At 53.4% G+C, this 22994-nt stretch overlaps 1 protein-coding gene across 3 annotated transcripts in view; it reads left to right on the top strand.

Annotated features, from left to right (window-relative positions):
- The window catches only part of ZBTB16 (zinc finger and BTB domain containing 16), a 184151-nt gene that overhangs the window by 77014 nt on the left and 84143 nt on the right, over positions 1-22994 (top strand). For all 3 annotated transcript variants that reach the window (XM_036324288.1, XM_036324286.1, XM_036324287.1), the window contains exon 3: positions 14289-14386. In XM_036324288.1, coding sequence (XP_036180181.1) covers positions 14289-14386 — 98 coding nt within the window. The remainder of the gene's footprint in view (positions 1-14288; positions 14387-22994) is intronic.

Raw genomic sequence — 22994 nt, 5'->3', positions numbered from 1 at the left:
CCTGGCCAGTCTGCATAAACCAGGCCAATCTCCTCTGGAATGACTTGCTCGTTCCTAACGGCAAGTCTTGGCCCGTGTGATGCCGCCGTCACATGGAACTCTTTCCTTTATCCAAGGCCTTTCGGTTTACATTCTCCCCGACCTGGGTAAGTCGATAGAGGCCTTCAGAGCTTACACAGCCCCCGAAAGGACCGCTCAGCCTCTAGCCACCCACCCACTATTTACCTGCTGCTCTCCTGAGCACCCATGTGTTGGTTACTTGTTGACATTGGCACATCACCCCATCCTCCTCTCAGGATTCTTCTTCTGTTTCTCACCAGCTAGGTTACAAACTGGCCAGGGGACAAGGGTCTGCCTTTCTTTTTCTGCAGCCTCATTTAGCTCATCGTTTACTTCACACATTGTTCTTAACCTCGTGCTGCCTTTTTACGGGCACAGTCTCATCTTTCTGCCCTCCAAGATAATAATATTATTAACCCACTTGGCAGATGAGAAAACTGAGGTTTCCATAACCCCTGCATGTTAAGGCTAGTGCACTGTAACCTGCAATTTGCAATCAGGGCTGGTCTCAGTCTGGGTTCTTCAACTCTTTCCTCTACTAACTCGGTTTGTACCAGGCCCTGCCGCCCACAAGCGTTATGACCTTGAGCAAGTTGTTTACTTCCTTTTTGCCTCAGTGTCTTCCTCAGCAAAACAGAAATAAAAATAATCGCCGCCTCATAAGGTTGTTGGCAAGGATTGGATGAGATAGCGCGTGAACACGCACTGCAGAGGGCCTGGCACATGGTGTTGTGTCTTGTACACATTTATTCTTCTTCATTCTCAGCATCATCTTAATATTGTTGCTTGAATTACTGTTCCTTCCTCGGTGTCCCCGGCATCATCTTAGCACCTGAGACAATGTTACGCACGCGGCTTGTGCTCCGGAAATGCCTCCTTAACGAAGGAGAAGGCACTTGGGCTTGCGGAGGGTACTGGGTGTCACGTGCCCGGCGTGATGTTGTCTCTGTGGCGGTTGCTGACGAAGAGCTTGCCTTTGCCAGTGTACAGTCCAGGCTCTTGTTCGGCTGCTTCGGCCGCAGGCTTTGTGGGTTGTGATGGACGCTGCAATCGAGAACCCTTCTGTAGCCTAAAAACTTTTTTCCTTCCTTCCCACCCCCTTCGCCGGTAGCTCTGAGCCCTGCCAAGTCTGTGCAGAAGCCTTGAAATGACAAAGCACCCTTTAGTTAATTGCACAACGGATTGCCTAGAGTTAAAAGTTCTGATTTATATGGCTATAGCTGTAACTGCTCAATAACACAGGCCTGTAATCTACTTTCATTTCAAACAGAACGGTGATTTATAAGGCAGCATGCCGCTTTAGCTCAGAAATGAGGTGTCCAACATATGCTCTGTTGACATAAATTTGGAATTTATCGCTGTTGTCAAAACTGCCTGTTGGACAAAGGTGGGTATTAAGGCAATAAATGGCTCCGAATAGTTTTCTGTCACATTTCCTAACCATTGTATTTAGTCTATTTGAGGAGAAAATATATACTTAAAAGTAATCAAATGTCTAAAATCCATGCATCTTGTTTTGAATGTGAGAAGGGAGGGGGCGGGGAGGAGGAGGGAGGACTTGCCGAGGGTGGGGGTGGGCCGGGAGAAAGCTTTCCATGGAGTTATGGCCCATTTTAAAAAGATCCCACTTCGCTTCCTCTCCCCCATCCCCATTAGGAGGTGGGCTTTCCTTTCTCATTTACAAAGAAGGGGAGGAAAATGAAAGCTCATTAAATAAAAATAGTAAAGGACATTTTTATGTGCGGGCTTAAAGCCAGTGATGTCAGGGAGGAGTTAGTGAGTGCGGCTGTGAGGGAGGCCGAGCAGGATTTTGTTTATGGGGAAATAAAGCCAGCGGCCAGCGGAGGTTTCTTTGCCACCTCGGCCAGCGAGCTTGGGCTTGCTGGCAGGCCCGAGGCTCCTGGGGCCGCATGCACTGCTGGCTACCTGGTGAGGGCGAGGGTGAGGGCGAGGGTGAGGGTGAGGGTGAGGGTGGGGAACAGCCAGGTCCCGGGCCCGGTGCACTGTGCTGTATGGCCCCATCCAGTCCTGTCTTGTTACCTGCAATGTGGCCAAGAGGCACACGCCTACGCTACACACTCACCCACATCACGTCTTGAGCACCCACATGGCCTTTTCGAGGCTCGAGACACCGAAGTGAGGAAGCACTCAGTCTCCAGGTAGCTTTCCATCGAGTTGGGAGAGACAGACAAGCAGGCAGAGGCAGCCCCGGTGCCATCGCCGCAGCAGACACACACCACGGGCTAAAGCGGACTAGCTTTGGGAGCGGAGGGGTCAGGGGAGGCCTCTAGCGATGACGTTGACTCTCCTGCCTGGCGAAATGTCCCCTTGTGGGCATCAGGTCCCTTAGAGAGAATACAGAACAAATACGCCACTGATAGGCTTTTCACAAGATGTGCCGCGTACGGTCAGGTGATCACTGATGTGTATCAGGTGGGTTTTCTGCGTCGTTTATTGTAAGAGTGAGGCCAGAGTCCCTGTGCTCTGAGGCTGCCACCTGTTCTCTGTGCATCAGCTCGTGCCACGGCTGGTCATCGCGTCCCAGGGGGCAGGGGCGCCAGGCAGGCAGCTCGCAGGGTTTAACGAAGGCAGTCAAAGTCAAGGTTAAGAATCTCCTTCGATTCTCCATCCTCCACTTTAAGATAACATAGCTTGCGGCGTGCCATCGCCAGGTATGTCTCTGCGTTGGAAAGGCCCAGCATATCCAGAGAGCCGCTGGGCCTGGCTGCTCTGGGCCTGAGGAGCTGGAATCGGGCATCTCCTGCCCGCCAGCTCCCAGGCTTGCAAGTGGAGCTGGAGGAGCACGCAAGCCGCCGGTCGGTCCTTCTCCCCGTGAAAGCCAGCCCAGCAGGGGGAGAGGATGCATATTTGTTGCTTTTATTTTGTTTTTCCTTTTATCTCCATGCCCACACGCTCGGAGCCTCTGGCGCTGATAAATGGGTGCCCTCACAAACACACGCACGCCGCCCCCCTTTCTCTTTGCCCGCCTGCGTGCCACACACACGCACAAACACACGCATGCTGTCCCCAGTGCATGGGGTGTGGACACCAATTGTAAGCCTCCTCTGTGTGGCTCAGCCTCCCTCTGCCACCAACCCCTGTCCTTTTCAAAGCTCCCCGTGGGGAAAACTCATAATTTTTACACCACAGAGCCTGGCCTGGCCGTCGCTGGAATTGCTGTCTCTTTGAAGTGCTTTCTGCTGGGGCATTTACAGGCCGTTTTAATTACCCGCAGCTTGCGAGGGGCCTTGCTCTGTCCCAGCCTTTGTTTGTTTGTTCTTTGCAAGGAGTCTGTGCAGAAAGGAATACGGTGGCCTTTTTATACAAAGAAAGAAGAGGGGGGGAAAAGAAGTTTGGGGGACCCCTAATCGCTATTTTCCCTGTAGCCTGCTCTGGACACCCGCCCACTGGAAGGAGCTCAGGACGGGAGCCAGCCTTGCTCTTGGCCGGCCCATGTCTCAACAACATGGGTCCCTCTCCTAGGGTTTGCCTGGGATATTTATGTATTTTTATTTTAAGGATTATTAAATATACTTTCAAATTTCCCGTCAGAGACAGCGGGGCTGTCAAATAAAGCTCCCCTCCTCGCTGACCACATCAGAGTCAGCTGCACTGAAGCTGGGATCCTGCTCGTATTTTTCAGCTCAATCTACTCGAGGCTTGTGCGCCATTTCATTATGGAGTCTGGACATGGGGTGGGGTGGGGGGTTGGAATTACATGCGAAGGCAGTGCCCACTCTGAGCTGTCTGGGGCTTTCCTTTCCTGTGTTGATTTTCCATTTGCTTCCCTCTCTAGGATGAACTACACATAAATAGCCTTCTGTTAAACACAGGGGTTTCTGGTAAACACGAATGTGGCATGTCATGTCTGCAGATGAAGATGCGAGTTTACTGGAGGAGCCTGGGAAATTTATCCCCTTCTCTGTGGGCCCTCCCAGCAGCAGGACCTTCATTCATTTATTCATTTAGTCCGAAAATGTATTGAGCAATCAGAACCTCACACATTGCTGCTGGGAATGTAAAGTGGGGCAGCTGCCTTCGGAGACAGCCTGGCAGCTCCTTAAAAGGTGAGGTACAGAGCTACCACTGACCCAGCAACTGGGCCTGGGCATATACCCAGGGACGTGAGACATGCGTCCACAGGTAAAACTTGTACACACATGTTCATAGACACATTATTCATAATTGCCAAAAGGTGGAAACAACACGGACGAACTCTGAAAACATCATGCTAAGCGGAATAAGGCAGGCACAGAAGGCCACGTATGGTATGACTGCATTGATAGGAAATGTTCAGAATAGGTAAATACGTAGAGGGAGTGAGATGAGTGGTGGCCAGAGACTGGGAGATAGAGCCGTAGAGAGCGACTGCTAAGTGTTCTGAGATTAGATAGGGGTGATGGTTACAAAGCTCTGAAAATACTAGGGTGACTTTTATGGTATGTGCATAGTATCTCAGTAAACCTGTTACTTAAAAATATATACTAAATGCTTACTCTGTACCAGGCACTGTTCCAGACTCTGAGGGCACAGACGATAGTTTCTGCCTTCATGCAGGCTGCAGTCTAGGAGAGAGAAAAAATTCTAGTAAAAAACAACAATAATATAAACCTGTACATTGTGTTAGTGTTAGAAGGGAAGTCAATAAAGTGCAATAATGGGGAACAGTGTTGATGTAGAACCTACCTAGACTGCAGTTCATGTGCAGTCTGCTTCCCAGAGCCTGGCACACAGTGGGGGCTTAATAGATAGTGAGGAGCCAGCAGTAGGGGACGAGGCAGTGTGCCTTCCCTGTAGGAGGTTATCTAGTCCCCTGGAGACTCAGCCTGGCCCTGGACTCTGGGTGCCATCGTTGGACTTACCTGTCTTTTGAGCTCCTCTGTTTTTGCTTCTCTTTGATTGGGATCAGGGGAATACCAGGTATGTTCTGTCTCTCAGGATATTCTTTCTTGCTGGTGGTTTTCCTGTGACTTTTAGAGGGCAGCTCTGGGAGGACATTATGGACAGGGTGGATAGTCTCTCCTCAGGTGGGGAAATGTGAATGTGGATCCCGAGGTGAAAAGCCTGGAAACTCCACCTGCTTACATGGGACAGTAAGTCAGTCAGTCCCAGTTTTCCTCATCCACAAAGTGGGACAGCACTCTCTTCCCCAACCACATGGAGGTTGATATGGTCCTCAGGAAGTCCTTTCAAAGGTACATGTGATGTAGAAATGTATTAGCATTATTACTATAAAACCTCAATGAACTAGATTTATTTATTTTTTGCATTGTTGCTAAAAGGAAAAAACAACAAGAAACGAGATCTCTTTGGCTTTTTCCTTTTTCCTTTATTAAAATGGCAACTTTCACAGTGCGATTTGGTGTCTGTACAGGTTAATCTGCCCAACCTCTTATTTTGTGTTCATCAAGAATATTTAGGGTGATGGCTCTACAGCTCAGAATCTTCATAGGAAAGGAGTGTAATTTTCAGTGTGTGGAGGCAGAAAGAGTGAGGCGGTCTGCGTTGTGGAGGTTTCGGATGGATTTAATCACAGGAACTTCCTTCTTGGGTCCGGAATGAGCCTCCGCTATCTTCGGCAGCCGCTGAGGATCCTGGCTGGCCTGTGGGATGTGAGGTAGCATCTGGGCTTCCTGGCTAAAGTGAGAACATGTACAGACGAGCCGGACAACCAGGAGATGACGTTCCTCACAGCAGGCAAAACGGGGAGAGAGGAGGAATCTGTAGCTTTCTGAAAACTGTTTCCTCAGAAATGGACTATCTGTGCTGGTTTGATGCCTCATCTGGGTGTGAGAGAGAGAAACCAAAGAACATCGTTCATCAGTAACCATCGTTCATCAGTAACCATCGTTCGTTTCCCTTTCCCGGCCTTTTAGGGCCTGGAGAGAGAATTTTGGATTTATTTTTGTTTCCCTTGGGCTGACATCATCAAGCATGCATCATGGTGCTCTGTTTTGGGCTTGGAAAAAGCTCTGAGAAGCTATAAATCTTGAGACATTTTCTATTTTTTTCTCTTCCCTTTCCTACAAGCACAACTTTTCTGGTTTCTTAAAAAAAAAAAAGAAAACTACAAAAGTGTGTATTGATCCCTTTCCCTCAGATCTTAACTGGCCAGGCTGTAATACCTTGCTTACATCTGCCAGGTTTTGTGCGGTTTTGCAACATCGCCTTAATCCAGTGAGCATAAATAGAACATTTCAATCATATTTGGCTACCAGGGACTTCGCAGATAAGCACGCTAAAACCTTGTTGAAAGAGACTGTACGAGACTGTGTGCGATAAGATCAGCCTAAAGCCCAGCGCACAAATGAAAAACTTTTGTTCTTGCTGAAATTTGGTGATAGAGATATTTCAAATAAATGACTTAGAAGAACTCGGCGTTTTAAAACAAAGGCCCGGTTACGTCACCGCCAGAAGCCCAGGCCTCCCGGTGCTCAACGGCCATGAAGATCCTTCTTTGAGCAGTTGCTGCGGGGAGATTAGCCGGCCTTTGTCACGTCTGCCATCTTATTTGAACACTCCGGCAGCCTTATCTGAGAGCACTGTACTTGGTGCGGCCATGGCCGCGGGGAATGCCGTTGTCCTTCCTCCTATTTTCAAAGCTGGGGACAGCTCCTTCCCCTCTTCCGGCAGCTCAGGTTGGCCTGGATCCCAGGCCAAGGCAGGTCGCACGGCTTTCGTTCTAAGAACCCGTGCAGGCCTTTGCTTTGGGGCAGTGGGGACCGCTGTTCATGGACGGGGATGTGTTTGTGTGTTGGTGTGTGTAGAGGGGGTGGGCGTTTTCACCTCTGCATTTTCCCCTTCGAATTCCCATTCATGTTTGCTCGCTCACTCAACAACAATGCACCGAGCCCCACCCTGTTCTGGGCTCAGGGCCAGATGTTGAGGGGATGGTTCTGGTTGGCTCCTTCACGGAGGAGGTTATGGTCTGGCTCACACAGGCCCATGTCCGCCCCACAGCCTCTCTGTGTCATAACCCGACTGGAAGGGACTCAACCCTTGCAGTGTCACAAAGGTGTGAAGCGAGAGCGTGAGAGGGTGAGTGGTCTCACCAAGGTCACTGGCTGGTCATGGCTGAGCTGGGTGAGCACCGAGTCTCCTGCTGTCCACCCAGTATTTCAGTTAGTGCCACACCTTTGCTCTAGGTGACCCTTGAGAAAGGGCCTTCTTTGCTATCCTCTCCCCGTCCTTTAACAGGCTCCAAAGCAACCACGTAGCCATGTCTTCCATGGCCGCACTGGCCCGGATGCCCCCAGGGGGGCGCTTGCCTGTCTCCCCCGCCCCCCCCCTCGCCCCCCCATCCTGTAGCACATAAAGTGTTAACCGCCACTGTCAGTTCCTGGTTGCTTTTTTTAATCCGTTGCTTGAAATCCTTGCCTTTTATTGGTAAATTTGCTTTATGGCATACATAAAGAGCTGTATTAAAAAATAAATTGTGTTGTAAAAGCATTTGGTAATGTTTATTAATATTGACAAGTCAGGGAGCAGCAAACTCTATTGCTAGAAGGATAATTTGTGGTAATACCAGCTAAGCATTTGTAGCTTATAATGACTGTCTATAATCTCAACACGTGAAAAAGTGCGGGAAGGATAATTCCCCTGATGCCTGGAGAAAATGAAGGTGACCGTTCTGCAGCCAAGATTAGGACCATCCCTTCATTGTCCTTCCCGGAGGAGGCAGGCCTCCGCTCTGGTCCCAGGCAGGGTCTCCTCGGTCAGGCAGCCCTTTGCCCTGGGGAGGGTGGCAGCAGCGCCATCAGCAGCCTCTCCTGTGTGTGCCTGTGTGTGCTGGGAAGAATTTATAATGGGCTTAGTCTTGAATCATGGACTTGATATTCCAAGAAAGTACAGGAGGAGAATGACGCTGGGCATAACTAGTGTCACAGACTACCTGGCCTCCCTCTTGTCATTTGCATGAAAGGCAAATAGACATTGAAGGTATATTTCGAAATCAAGGGTCTGGGGAGAAAGAGTGAGCCCATTGCCAAAGGATGTCCGTTCGTCCCTCGTTCAGTTCTGTTTCTGCTTGGAGAGGTGAGCGAGGCCGGGGAAGCCTCTCTTCCCACTGGGTTTATGAATCATTAGTCGCTTTGGAGACAGCGCATTTCGAGAGGCAGCCTGCGCCTTGCAGGGGCCCCGGCCGGTCAGTGCCACTCGGCCAGGTCCTGTTCAGAGAGGAGTAGGAGGCTCCATGTGGGCAGCAGTAGAATTTTTATTGTCGCTGTTGTTGTTAAGCCTCACCCAAGGATTTTTTTTCCACATTGATTTTTAGAGAGAGAGAGAGAGTGGAAGAGAGGGAGGCGGAGAAAGAGAGAAAGAGAAACATCGATGTGACAAAAACACCTTGATTGGTTGCCTCCTGCACGTGCCTCGACCAGGCCAGGGACCAAACCTGCAACCCAGATAAGTGCCCTTGACCGGGATTCGAACCCGGTAGGCACCCTTTGGTGCTCGGGCCAATCCTCTAATCACTGGGCAAAACTGGCAAGGACAGCAGCAGGCTCTTTTGAAAAGAGGGCCATTTAGACTTTGGTGTGGATCTGGTTCACAGAATGTCCTGTCTCGTCCATGTCTGTGCTGAATCCCCCTAGAAGCGCTTTGAGGTCATGTTGATGGTCCGGGACCAGGAAGCAAAAGCCCCAGGCCCCGGATGACTTCCACACGTGGAGCCCTCAGACCAGGGAGCTGGATGCTGGTCCATGGGTTGGAGTCAGTTAAACTGAGAACAAGGAAAACATGACCTTATCGAAGCCCTTCCTCTTTTATTTTTACTTCATTTAAAGGTGGGTGGTCCCACTGCTTTCCCCAGGGACAGCTCCTGCATCTCCATGCTGGTCTGCCCGCAGGGCTCAGACAACCTCGGCTTCTGGGAGGAGAGTCAGGAGGGCAGCCCTTAGGTTACTGGAACCGAATTCCACCCCCACCCCCCACCCCCCACCCCCGCCCTCCACCCTGTCCCCTGCCCATTGGTCTGCTCTAAGCGTCTCTGAGCAGAGGTACTTGGGAGAAAGTGGAACATTGGAGGCACTGGGCCTTGAACCGCTCTCTCAGGTGCGAGGTGCTGCTGTTAGTTCTCCTAGCCTTGCCCCCTTATCCTGGCTGTGGGGGACACAGATGGGGAAGCCCCTTCTGCACCCCTTAGGGAGCAGCTGTGCTTGGAGGCTGAAGGGGGGGGATGATGGGTCTCTCCTTGCTGCCACTCACTGAGCTGCTGTTCCAGGTGGCCTGGGAGAGGTCTGAAGCTCAGGCTTTAGGCAGCGATGAAAGAGCCATCGCCTTTCCCTGTGTGGACCGCAGGAGCCACCGGACAGGGCCCAGCACTCGGTGGGAGCTGCCCAGGAAGCTCTTGTACTTGGAATGTTGTTAGGATGGGAGGAGGGTGCCTAGACCCCACCTTAAATAGAGGAACCTCTTTAGCAGAACTGAACAATCCCTTCTAAACTAGGCCCACAAAGAAGAGGAAAAGTAAACATTATACCGCTTGTACATCATCATATTCTGCCATTATATCATTTGCCGGTTAAAGCAGATGAAATCTCTATACATTCCCAGACTCACAACAGTACTGCAATCAATGGTTTGGGTGAGCGTGGACTTGCTACCTTGGTGAGAATTGTGTGGTTGAGAATCTGTGGGAAGGAATGAGCCTTTCTCTCTGGTTACTTGGTAAAAGGTTCAGACTAAATTTCTCATAAAGATGCAGTTCTCTTGAGCAAATAGCTAGAAACCTGTCAGAGGTTCATTTTTTTCTTTGTCTTTTTGGATAGAAATGTAAATCTGTGGAAGTCAAGGTGAGCTTACTCAATGGGCCAGGCGTGGTCTGCGAAGGGGCAGAGCTAGGGGTGGGGAGAACTTGAGCCTGCTCCCCAAAGTGGATGGTGAGGGCCTGAGCATATAGGGGAGAATGGTCCTGCACTGAGTACGGAGTGAGGTACGTGGGCCCCCTGGAGCGGGGCTACTTTCAAAATGGTGTTCAGCAGTGTCGCTGCTTCTTTTTTGTTTGGTTTGGTTAATCCTCACCTGAGGATATTATCCCCATTGATATTTAGAGAAAGAAGGGCGGAGAAGAAGGAGGGGGGGGGAGAGAGAGAGAGAGAGAGAGAGAGAGAGAGAGAGAGAGAGAGATCGTGCGTGATGGAGAGAAATAAAGAAGCGCGGATGTGAGAGAGAGACACATGGATTGGTTGCCTCCCGCACACACTCCAATTAGGCTGGGGATTGAACCTGCAACCCGGGTACATGCCCTTGACCAGGAACTCAAGAGCCTTCCATGCGCAGGCCGGCGCTCTAACCGCTGGGAACACCGGCCAGGGCGTTGTTGCTTCCTAGAGGAGAGTGAAAACCAAGCAATATTCAGAAAGATGTCCCCTGCTGTCCTTCCTCCCTGATGACTTCCAATGGCCAGGAGCAGTTGGACTTTGTGAAAGGACAGGACCAGACTGGGAAACTAAGAGTGTGCCTGGTAAGGAGAAAAGAGGTGACAGAATTTCCATTTTAATCAAAATGCTTTGCAGTTGCCGAATGTGGTCATGGCAGTGAGGGCTGTGGTCTGAAGAGTGACAGACTGTGAGCTCATACAAGTGTGTACTCTACTTCAAAGCCGGCTGGAATTCTAGTTCCATATTGGCCATTCTGCAGACTGTGCCCTGGAATCTGTCGGACGCAAGTCCCTTGAATGAACCCAAGTTCTTTTCCTTTGAATTAGGAGAAGGCTCCACTTCCTCACAGTCTTCCCTGGTCCAAACAGCAATGAAAGCTACGCGCAGACCAGTGCTGGGCTCCACGGAGCCACCAGGCCTGGGAGGCGTCCCCTTCTCTCTCCTGGACTCTGTGCTTGGCCCTGGTCCCTCTGCCAGGGGAAGGACCTTTGTTCTTACACTCCTGTGGGGTCACATGGGCGCCTCTGGTGAGCTGTGTGGGGCACTGAGTCAGTGGGTCAGGTGCAGGCCGGTGCCCTTACCCCAAGGACTGGACAGGTAGGACACCTGTGTCTCTGAAGGTGGGCGAGGGGGCGGCACCAGAAGAGAGGCTGGTGATGAGATCTGGGAGATACTTTCACCGAAAGGTAGACCACACGTGAGGGAAGGAGGTCATGTATGAGGATGTTTTTAGTGAACAGGTGTCTGCGATGGGGTGTCGATTTTTGCTGAGGCTCTCCCATGCCGACTGCGTGGGTGTCGTGGGACGTCACCCGAGTGGACACGTGGCTCTGCGAGAATAAATAGTGCCGGGGAGGCTAGGAACAGGATGTGGATAAGACTTCTGAATAATAAACTTTTGGCTCCAGACGGGACCAGAACCTTAGCTGTCACCCACATCACTCTACGGGTGATGACCCTGCAGAGGTCGCCATGGCGTGGTTTGTCCAAGGTCATGAGCAGGTTCATGGCCGAGTCGGGATAAGGAGCCAGGTCCTGGGGCTGCTCGCCGGGCAGCCTTCCCTGCCCCTGCCCCTGTGCAGTGGAGGGCTGGAGCACGGCACCTCTCATACGCCCCAGTGCAATCGGCCAAGAAAGCCACCGCCACCAGTTGCCCATCAGATACTCTCATCTGGAAAAAAGGCGGGGAGTTACCCAGGAAGTGTTCATCTTGGTGAAGAGCTTGGTGTGAAAAGGAGGTGGGAGTCCCAGGGCCGGTAGAGGGTAGTGGCTCCTGAAACCGAAGACCGGCCCTCCGGAGTCCTTTTGGGAAAATAAAGCCGAATGGTGCTTGTCCCCCCTCTTCCTCCTGACAGCCACGTCCTGGGAAGCGGGCACCCCTGGGAGCTAGGAAGTCACTAGTGAAGGGAAGGACAAACATAAATAAGACTGAAACTCAGACTCTGCCAGCCGCCACCCTGACCATGAATGCGGGCAAGAGGTTCACTTGCTGAACCACGTGTGACTAGAGCTTTGGCCCCTCCCTGGACCGCCTGTTAGAGAAGCACATATCTGTCATGCCTGTAGGTGACAGGACACGCAGTCATCACGCATGTGCGTGCTCCTCGTGTGTGTACACTCTTGTGTGCCTGGAGCTGTACAGCGGTCTCCCCTTGTCCGTGGTTTCGGGGACCCACAGACAACCATGGTCCTAAAATACTAAGTTTTTCCAGCCACCGACGCTGTCTGCTCCTGACGTCCAGCCATTCACATCGTCATGGCTGGGTGATCCAGGATCACGTGAAGCAGGTGTCCCTCCTTCTGACGTCTTCAGAAGGTCAACGGCAGCCTAACACGGTGTCGCAATGTTGATTTCACTTCATCTTACCATGTAGGGATGTATCTAACCATCAGAAGAATGGTGGGTAGAGTATAGGGAGGTATTTTGAAAGTGAGACCACATTTCCGTAACGTTTATTATAGTATGGTATAATTGTTCTATTTTTTATTAATAGCTGTTCGTCACTTACTTTGCCTCATTTATAAAATAAGCTTTATTCTATGTATAGAGAGGAAACAGTACATGGTATAGGGTTCGGTGCTGTCAGTTTCAGCATCCCCGGAAAACAAATCTCTCATGGATAAGGGGGGCTAGGCTACTGTGTTCCAGAACAGGCTTTGTCCAGAATGCTGCTAAGACATGTCCCAGTGCCCAGCATTGTGAAATACACTTAGAGTCAAAAATGTTCAGTTAAAATGTTCTGTACTGTTACTATTTCTCAATTGGGACGGGTCATCATGGCCCGGAGAAAGATAACATGGGGGTGGGGTGCACTACACTATCATGGACAAGAGTGTGTGTATGTGTGTGTGTGTGATTGAGAAATCAGTTGTTGGCTTTGGCAAGGAGTAAAGGGAAAGCCAGCAACAGCGCTGTGATTGAGAAAGAGCCCTGCTTGGGACTGGGCGTGTCTGCCGTGCGCGCGTACACTGGACACCACAGGCCTCAGGCAGGGACTGTGCTGAGGCGGCTCACCTGGGCCCCAGGGCTCCGACACTGCGGGTTCTCACTGTGGGGTTTGGAAGGCGATGGCAGTGGGTGGCTTAGTGTAGTTGCCATGATCTGGGCCCTAAGGCCCAGACTGCGCGCTGCTGGCTCGAGTGTATGACGCTCCCTCCCCTCCCGCGTTTATCTAGCGTCAGTACCAGCAGCTCTCTCTCCAGCCTTTCACTATGGCCTTAACACATCAACATTCGATTGCAATAGTGTGTTGTCTCTAAGGGGCCTGCAGGCCTCCTGCCTGCCCCGCCAACCTGGCTCCTGCCCTTGGCTGCCGCTGTCCACCCTGTTCCTCGGGGCCAGGCCCCTGGGCAGGTGAGGGGCAGACGTGGGTCGAGGTGGATCCTGGCAGAGGCAGGGAAAGGCCTGAGAACAGGAGTGTGGGTGGGAGGGAAGTCCGTGTTCTGGGCCAGATGGCCCACACACCAGCCAGCCGCTCAGAGCCCAGCGTGTGCGCTCGGAAACCTCTTCCCGGTGCTTGACTCCCTCTAGCCCTGCTTCCCTGCGTCGTGGTGGCTCGATGGCTGGCTCCTGATGGGGCCATGGGGCCGGTGGGAAAGGCCCTGGGTTCGGGAGTAGGGGCAGGGCACCGTGTCAGCTGGGCCTGCGGTCACTTGTCGACAGGGCCTCTGTCTCCTGGGGCGATCCCATGTGCCAAACCCACCCCTCAGAACTGCAGCGATGGTCCAACGCGGTAACGTGTAGGACAGTCCTTTGGAAAACCAAACATGACCACGACCACCTTTCATTCGTAGGCTATTCCCTGGTTTCTCGAAGCCTCTCTTTCTGGGAGGGCCCACCCTGCAGCAAGACTAGCAGGAAGACCTGAAGCTGGGCTTAGGGGAAGGCATGCATGTTGGGGAGCCGCTGTGGTTCTGGGAACATCTGGAAGCCAGAGAGAGGAGCATCTCGTGTCCGTACAGCTCGTTACTGAGCGCGTTCACTGCCTGCGGCATCCCACCGGAGTGGGTGCTGGATCGAGGCAGTGCTCTGGCCGAGGCCCAGGCTGTCTGACTGTCCTGGGCTTTTTCCTCCCACCCTCTGAAGTTGGATCCGATTTTGGGGTGTTTTTGTGTGTGTGTGTATGCCAGTGAGTGAGCAGTAGGGGGGGCTTGTTCTCCTACCCCCTGGACCAGGAACAGGGTCTTCCTTGCAGGGTCCGTAGGGAAGAGGGGCCTTCAGGCAATCTGTCTCCACCAGTGCCCAGCTCCGGCTCCCACTCCCGCACCTCCTTCCTCCTGTCACCTGCCCGAGGGAGGGCCTCCTGTCCAGCCAGAGCAGCGGCAACCTGTCTTCTCCTTTTCCCACAGGAAGCTGCACAGCGGGATGAAGACGTACGGGTGTGAGCTCTGCGGAAAGCGGTTCCTCGATAGTTTGCGACTGAGAATGCACTTACTGGCTCACTCAGGTAGGCACGGAGGCCTCGACTGCCCCTCCCCGCACCAACAGCCCCCTCCTGCCCTCTTTCCTTCCTCCACTCAGAGAATGGACGTCCCCACTGCCCGCCGGGCCTGGCTCCCTCCACCTTGTCCCGTGGGTGCTCCCTCCAGGTTCATGGAGCAGAAAGTCCATCCTGACGCTGTGCTCCACCTTCCAAAGCAGAATGCGGCCTCATTAGCAAAACAGTGGTGGAATTAGGTTCTCGCTCTCTAATGAATCTGACTATTGGGTTCACATTATCCAGGAGCCTTTAATTAAATAGATATAGAAAGGTTGGAACACAGAGCTAGTTACGCGTGCTGTGTTTTGCAAGTTAATTTTACCCCGTTCCAGCGGGGTCGCCTCGGTGGCTGTCGGTATTTTTTCTCGTGTTTGGGCAAAACTGCTCTGCCGCATTCGGTTTAAAAAGGGGAGAAGCCCTGACTCAGGGGGGCCGGGTGTTCATGGTGGGAGGCAGGACACAGCAGCCCCCCTGGTGCTGCTAGAGGCCCAGGGTCACCGCTTCAGTTGCAGAGCCCAGCCCCGCCCCGCCCGGTCCCCTGCCCGGCCTGTGCACGCTTCCTTCTCGTTCCCTTCCTTCAGCTTCGGCGGCACATTTTGGGGGAGAGGAAGGGACTACCTTCTCATCTGGTCTTGCTCTCCCCTCGTAACAGCGGTCAGCGTCTGCTGGCTCTCCCCCAGATTGCTTCGGCGGCTGGCCCCCAGGCAGCTAAGCCTTTGTGAAATGAGCATGGGCTTTGGGTCGTGCAGATGAAGGTTCCATCTTGTCTGTGGTATGTGCTAACTGTGGGACCTTGGGCAGATCTGCCTTCTGAACCCCGGTTTCCGCATCTGTAAATGCAGGTGTTGCTCGTTCGTGTACTTCCTTGTAGTATGAGGTGGTAGAATGTATGTTAAAGGCATCTGTAGCTCGCACCCTGGCATACAGTTGCTCTGTAACGAATGGCGATTGCTTCTGCTTCCACCTTCCTCTTTGCCCCAGCTGTGATGTCACCTGGGGCGTGTGCCCGGTCGGTGGCAGGCTGCAGTCTGTCCTCACTCCATCTCCCGCCCAGATAGTCGGGTAGGTGCCGCGTGGAGGTTTTCAGTGCCTCGGCTCACTGCCTTGCCTGAAGGGCCCTCGCTCCTTCTCGCTTCCTGTCCTTCCTTCCTTCCACATCCAGGGGTCAAGCTACATGGAGGGGCTGTCTGTCTTGGCATGTCCCCTCCGTCCGCCTGTCTTTGTGTGTCCCCTTCCTCCTTCCCTTCCGGCCTTTCCACCCCACACCTGGCTCCACTGCCCATCCTCGTGCCGCCTGCCTGTCCCATGTTGGCCAGCATCCTGAGTCCAGGTGTCCCTGCACTCAGCGTCTGCCCGGGGCTCATGACTCCTTTGTTCGTTTCTTTTACTTGCATCGTCTGTCTACTTGCTTCCCTTCAGCTTTTTACGCTGCTTAGGGTTCAGTGTGGGTGGGTTTCATGAGCTGTCTGCCAACAAGGCTGTTCAGCCTCTGGGTTTGCTCTGCCTGCAAACCCCTCGCTCCCTCTGCGTGGAATCACCTTCCCCGTCTTCCCAGACCTTCAAGGTCCCTTCTGCAAGGCCATCCTTGACTCCTCCCTCCCCCAGCAGGATAGTTGCGCCTTCTTCTGGGCGCCATGTCTTTATCTGGAGCATCTTTGGGCACACTCGTTCTTCTTCATATCACGGCTATTTGTGGACTTGCCTTATCTCTTCTACTTGGGAGTCAGGGTTAGGAATTCGTGCTGACCATGTGACCTTGGGTAGGAGATGTAAGCTCTGTGAGCCACCGTGTCCCCATCTGTAAGGTGAGCATTCGCCTGCCTCTGAGCGGCTGTGGCTCACATCAGGTTCTTAGCGCTGTGCCTGGCGCGTGACAGGTGCTCAGCGTAGGTAGCCTGCCCTTCCCTCGGCTTCTCTAACAGACGGTGAGCTGCTTAGAGACAGGTCTGTCCCACAGACCTTTCACCCCTTTGCTGGGATGTCTTGAAAATAAAATAGCAACGAGGGTTTAGGGAGGCAAGACCACTTGCTAAATTGTTAAACAGTGAAGGCAGAGAGAGACCTGGCATTGCGGGGGGTGGGTTGGAGGCTGGGCTGGTGGTGCCAGGCCTTCTCTCCTTCAGATCCTAGAGGCACTAGTCGGGCCTCCCATCTTCTGGCTCCCGCTCTCCTTGCTGGATAACAGAGCCGTGTGATGTGTAGAAGAGACGTGCAAGATGTTCTTGCTGCCTGTGTTAAAGGCTCCATGCAGGAAGCTGACAGCAAGAATGTTCCCTGAGGGCTGCAGTGCAGACCCATTTTGCAGAAGATGCCCAAAGGCTGGGGCTCCAGAACCCTGGGGACTGTTTTGTTTTGTTTTTAAAGGGGGCAGGTCATGGAGAAGTGAGCCTGGGGCCCGGGTGGGGTCGTGGTGTCCTGGCTTCCCCTGAATGTCATTGCTGTCTCTTGCACGGGCACATTCCTGTTGTCTCCTGCTCAGCAGAGCAGAACAGCCTGCCCTCCCTCGCTCTCCCTTGCTGTGTGCTAGCTGTCCCCACCCCTCTTGGCTAGCATGGGGGTGTTTGTTATTGTAGCTCTGGCACTGGGCCAGGCCTGGCTGGGAGCCAGCCTTGTGGGTACAGTGTGTACAGTGAGTGCTGAGCCAAGTTTGTCATCATACACGATTAATTTTTTTTTCTGATCTGGAAGGGGTGGGGTGAAGGAGGAGGCAAGGAAAGTGTTTCTCCCATGCTTGAGTCGAGCCCACATTGAATCTGCAGAGCTGTTATTTGTGAAGGCTGATGGCTCTGGCTTGTTTATCCCTCAGCGTTTCCCCCTCTCTCTTCTCTCCATTTCCTTAGCCTCGGAAATCAGCCTGTGTGAGTCTGTCAGTGACTAGACTGCTAAATTTACATTCCTAAATCAGTTTTCATTGTGTGGAAATTGACAATTTGTTTAATTAGAAGTTTGCCCTGTAGGAGGCCCTTCCTAGAGACAATTCTTTCTCTTTCTCTTTCTTCCACTCTCCTCCTTTTTTCTTTTCTGAGACCCTCAATGGTAGTAGCGAATGTTCACTTTAATTGAAGCTTTGGTTTCGATTTGAGTGTGTTAACTAGTCAAGTGTTTGCAAGATGTACCTGATGATAACAATAAGTTTAAATGAGCCAACGTTAACCTCACTCATTAACTAATGAGACTGATCTGGCGAGGCCCTGAGTTCTCCGAGGCAGTTTGGGGGCTCCAGGAGGATTTGAGGACTGGGAAAGAGGCTGGGGCCAGAAGAGTGGCCACCCCCATGCTTTGCGGAGCTGGTCCTCCGACAGCATGAACCTTGGGTACAGGATTGTGGCAGTGAGCGGGGAGGAGCCCAGCCCCTTGGGGTTCCAGGGCCACTCTGCAGTCCCCTTCCTCACACGTGGCTGCCCCACCGCCTCGGAAGAAGCGGTAGGGGTGGGCGCTGTTTCCTGGGCACGCCTTATTCTCACTCGAGAGGCGATTCCTAGCTCTGGGGTGTCCATGCGAAGCCACAGCCCCGGGCGGTGACTGCAGTTGGTTCTGCGATTCGCTAGTGTATGGTTTCCTATTGGGTAATATCTCCCACAGCTTGGCTTACCGTCCTGGTGGATTACAAGTGAGCACACCCAGAACTGCTGGCCCCTATTTTTGACTTGGCTGTGCACTATTTAGAGGTCTGCATATTTCTGTGGCCTGCTTGTATTCTGGGAGTGCCCTTCATTTTCGGAGCCAGCGGACATTTACTTAGCAAATGTCCTTTACCCTGGAGAAGCCACAGCACCCCTGCCCTCAGGGAACAACTCCTGTCCAGTAGGAGAGACGTTTGACTAGAAGGCAGTGGGGAAAGAAGGTGGTAGAGTGTGCAGAGAACCATGAAGAGTTCTGGGAGGCATTCAGAGGCGGAGGGTCGTAGACTTAATGGATGGTGAGAAGGGGATTCTGAAAGGAGCTGGATGGGGAAGGCCAGCTCACCAGAGTGATATGCATGGAGTTGGGGAGTGTAGGCTGCGTGGTGGGGGTGGGAGACGGAAGGGTCTTAGAGCAAGGTTATGGAGGGCCTTGAGTAGCAAAACGGTATGCATTTTACCTGCATCCCTGGAAAGCCACTGGAAGACAGAATAAGAGATTAAGCCCTCCCTGCTCTGGAATAGGAAGGACTGTGGGCTTTTTGATGTAGACTAGGCAGGAGTGTAGGGTTTATAAGAGTCCATGGAGAGGTGGCGTGACTGGCAGGCTATCTGGGGGCATGGCTGGAGTATGGAGAGGCTGGTGCCACTTGCACTGGTTAGGGGCACACACCTGCCTGAGAGCCCAGTGCTGTTAGGGGCCTGTCCCCTGTGCCTACTCCTTGCTCCTCTCTGGGCACTGTAAGCAGCCATAGCTGTTGAGAAATCTCCCTTGATATACCCTCTTCCCATAGCCAGAGCCACTGGGACAGAAGAATATGGAGCCGGGTGATGATTGTCTGATGCCAGCTGCAGTGTGGGTGGCCAGGGCACATCACCTGGGGCCTGGGTCATCCATCTGGCAGGAAGGGGCAGGAGGGGTTGGGGCCAAAAACCAGATTGCTTCCCCCTGTTCTGATTGGAAAGAAAATTACAAAATGTTAAAGACGTGTGAATTGTACTTGTTCCCTTTTTTCTTGTTTTTGGAACACGTAAATTTCGGGTTCAGGGTTCTTCTTCCCAAAGTCAAGGAAGGTGGGGGGAGCAGAGTAGCTGGAGGAGCCCCTGGGACTGAGAGGGTGAGGAAATGAGCTGAGAGAAGCCCCTTAGGGTGCACAGGAGGCTCTCAGGACCAGCAGCTTCCTTCTCTCATTTACCTCTCTCCTCCCAGATGAGGTGTCTCCTGAGAGCAAGAGATTGGGGGCTGTCCAGGCAGGCCGAGCCCATGGTCACTTCATGCCCTCTGTCCAGTGAATGTCACTGCTCCCTTCTGGTTAGCCTTCCCCTCCGGGCAGAGCCAGGAGGAATCTTCCTCAGGCCCTTTAACACGCCCCCCCCCCCCACGCCTACAGGGGGCACGATGGGGGGTTGGGCACGATGGAGAAGGGCAATGTGCAGTGCAGTGCGTGGCTCAGAGGCCCCACCGCCTCCCCTTTGGTCCGCGTGGATGCCAGGTGTGGCGAGGGGACAGGGCGAGGAGCAGCCGCTCTGCTGGGCTCGCGTGGAGCAGTCTCCCTCTCCCCTCCCCGCTCTGACTTTGGCCTGCTTCCCGAACTTTTTCCCAGAGCGGTGTCGTCACCGGCCTGCCCGCAGGTCTGGATGTTCTGCCAGCATTCCAGAGAGTTTATGATCGCTTGCAGATGTGCCTCCAAGAACACACTGTACCCAGAGCAGAAATTAATGCAGGCTTGACTGCTGTCCAAGCCCGTCCGCGGGAGAGGAGAAGGAAAACAAAAACTGTTTAATGCTGTTTATAAATTATACACCGGCTGATGAAAAATACATGCCCCCTCCCCCCACCCCGCTCGCCGCCCCCACCCCACCCTTCCCACTCTCTGCCTCCAGAACCTACATGGAGACCAGGAGGCCGCGGTTTTGCTTTCTCGCTCCTGTTTTGGCTGGGATCCGGACCCCTGCTGCTGGTGCGCAGCCAGGGTAGTTTTCCCCTTTACCTGATGAAACACACTGATTTTCCCAGCCCAGATGGGGTGGCTCTGGCTTTGTTATCTGGGTTTTTATTTTTTTAACTTTTCTTTCTTGGCCAGGGGTTTTGTTTACAGCAAGGGACAGGTTCTGTGCTGTGCTGGCTGTGATGCCCACCCAGGGCAGAAGGCGCCCCTCCCCCGCCTCACTGCTAGAGGTGTGTGCCCGCCCCCCAACCCCGCCCCGAAGATTCCACTTGCGTCAGGCCAGCTGAGCAGAGAAAGTTTGGGAAGTTCATGGCAGGTCATTGTATTAAACAGTGTTTCCACCACTTCCCTCCTACCCCTTCACAGACAACCCCTGCGTGAAGAGGGGGTTCACGTAGCTCCCCCCAAATACATGTCTCTACCTCCATCTGGTGCCTTAGCAGGGGTTTGGGAAGCTCGTTGCCTCTACCCCTCTGGATCCCAGCCTTTCCCCCTACACTCAAGTCCCCCATCCCCATTTATTCTATAAATTCGTTTCCACATTATGTCTATCCATTTACATGGCTCTTGTGTTTTTAATACCGCTAATGTTTATCATTTGCCCAACAGGCTCGACAGATTTTGCTTCCTGTAGAGCATCGAGGCTTTAGAGCCCCCTCGTTGCTAAGTAGCAGTCTCCCTGTACTGTAATGGGCTGATTTCGTATTCTGTTCAGCGCTGGATCTTATTTTTGTATGCAAGACAAAGTGTTTTGATGGAGGACGATTGCGGCAGTGTCTGGAGGCTGTTTGGAGTTTTATGGGCTGTACAGTACACTGTGTGCTCTCTGAACAGAACACAGGCTGTTGAATTTTGGATTGGATTTGTCATTTTCCCCCCTCAGAGAGGAGCCTGTCTCTCTGATAGAACATTACTTTAAGGGTGGAGGGAAGAAAGTGGAAATTATGTAATAACCTTCTCTCCTCTCTGTCTCCCTGCCCCTCTCTCCCTGTGTCTCTGTGTGTCTCCCTGTGTGTGTGTGTGTGTGTGTGTGTGCGCGCGCGCGCGTGCGCCTCGCTCCTCCTTTGATTCTTCCATCCCCACCCCCTGTCATTCCACCATATGATTTTGTGGAGCTGGATGATGACATTATTATCAGAAAATGATTGGCTCTAGAGAAACCGGCTCTGTGTATCTGCTGCTTGTTCTCCTCTCTCCTTTCCTCTCCGCTGGCCTCCCCATCCTCCCCAGTTCTGGCCGCCTGGCTGCGCTTGTTTTTCCTGAGGCCATAGGTGGGATGTTCCTGTGGGACCCGCCCAAAGGCAGGGCCGTTTTCTTATTTCCAGGGCCTTCCACCTTCCTTTTGCTTCCCAGACATGCACCCACCGGGACTCTTTGCTGGTCATCCTCTTCTCTCCTCAGCCCTCGTGGGCCGGCCCCCTGACCAGGCCGTGCCTGGGCCCCAGTGTGCCGGGCTGTGCCCCAGAGACCAGGTCCAGCCACCCACAGGCGCTGGCAGCGGGCAGTCATCCTTGGCACCTTCTCTGAGCTCCCCGTGGCGGCAGGGGCTCATTTTCAGCGTTGCCCTTCTTTCCGGTCACCTCACTCCAGCTCTTCGCCCCTGTCCTTGGTCCGGTTAACCTCGGCCTTTCCTTAGGCCCCCGTGTGTGTCCCACCTTCCTGCTTAGGTCTTCATGTGCCTTAGTCTCCATCCGTCACGGCTGGTCTTCTCCCCTCTCACCCCTCTCAGGTTCTTCTCTTGGAAGTTGGGTGGGGATTGGGATGGGGAATGAAACGTCACCGTGGCCCAGAAGGCCGGGGGGCGGGGGCGGGGGGGGGGCAGGGTACTGTTGAGCAAACACCCTGAGAGCTCCCAGCACCTGCGGCCTGTGTGCTCTGTCCCTCTGCCTCTCGGGGACCAGAGCGGGGCTCCCTGGCTTGGCTCTAGGTCCCTAGTTTCCTTAAGTCGAGCTGAATGTGGTCTTGCGGATGAGCAGGACTCAGGCTTGCAAGGTCCTGTCGGCCTTTGCGACTAAAAAGCATGTCTTGTGGCGCTTGTTCGAGGAGGTCTATACCAAGCAGAGCGCCGAGCCTGCTGGCACCACGAGCTTTCTTCACCATCACATGCCATGCCTGGCACAGTGCCTGGCACACAGAGGCTCTTCGGTAAGTTTTTGTTGAATAAGTGAGTCCCCTTTACTGAAGTGTTTGCGCTCTGGGCACATCATACTTTGGTCGGCTCGGAGACTTACACAATTTCGGGTGCCCTCGCAGAAAAAGACAATGGCTATCCAGCTTAGAGCCCCTCCCAGGAAGTGGGCTGGTGTAAGGGCGGGGCCTGGAGCCCCAACTGGGATACCTTCAGGGAGAACAGGCCTTTGTGACTCACCTGAGGAGCCACCCGTGCAGGCCCCACAGCTGGAGCAACCGAGTGGGGAGTCAAGGATAAGGGTGCCGTGGGGACATCTGCTCACTGCAGGGCCCTCAGAGTGTGGGGCAGGCCGGTCCACAGGCCTCAGGACAAGCCACCCCGCTGTGGGAAACTGCTGCTGGTCCCAGTGGACCTGGAAGCAAAGCTGGCCGGTACGGGTAGACCCGAGGCCCCTTCTCCCCTGAGCCACCGGCGGACAGAGACACATGGCAGCATCTGGGCCTCCACACTGGCCTTCCGGGACTCTCCCCGAACCCCCTCAACATCCACCCCTCTCCTGGGGGCTCTCCTTGCCTGGGTCTGTGGGCAGTAGAGTTGTCTGATGGGGGCAGAGCACTGGTCTCCTGGTGTGTGCACGTGTGTGTGCATGTGTGTGCACTTGTGCGTGCGTGTGTGTGTGTGTGTGTGTCTTGGAGAGGAGCCCTGAGAGCGAGGGGTCCTGGGGGTGATGGGAAGTTTGCGAGGACTTCTAAGGGTCTGTTCTCCGGAGCTTCCAGATTCAGACTCATCCGTTAATGAGTCAGCGGAGGAAGCAGGATTGGATACTTCTTTGGGAAGGACGCTACTTACTCCCTGGAAGGTGCGGAAAAGCTGCG

The sequence above is a fragment of the Myotis myotis genome, unplaced genomic scaffold (assembly GCF_014108235.1).
Source record: "Myotis myotis isolate mMyoMyo1 unplaced genomic scaffold, mMyoMyo1.p scaffold_m19_p_10, whole genome shotgun sequence".
NCBI classification, from domain to species: Eukaryota; Metazoa; Chordata; class Mammalia; order Chiroptera; family Vespertilionidae; genus Myotis; species Myotis myotis.
This window is presented reverse-complemented; position numbering and strand designations above follow the sequence as displayed.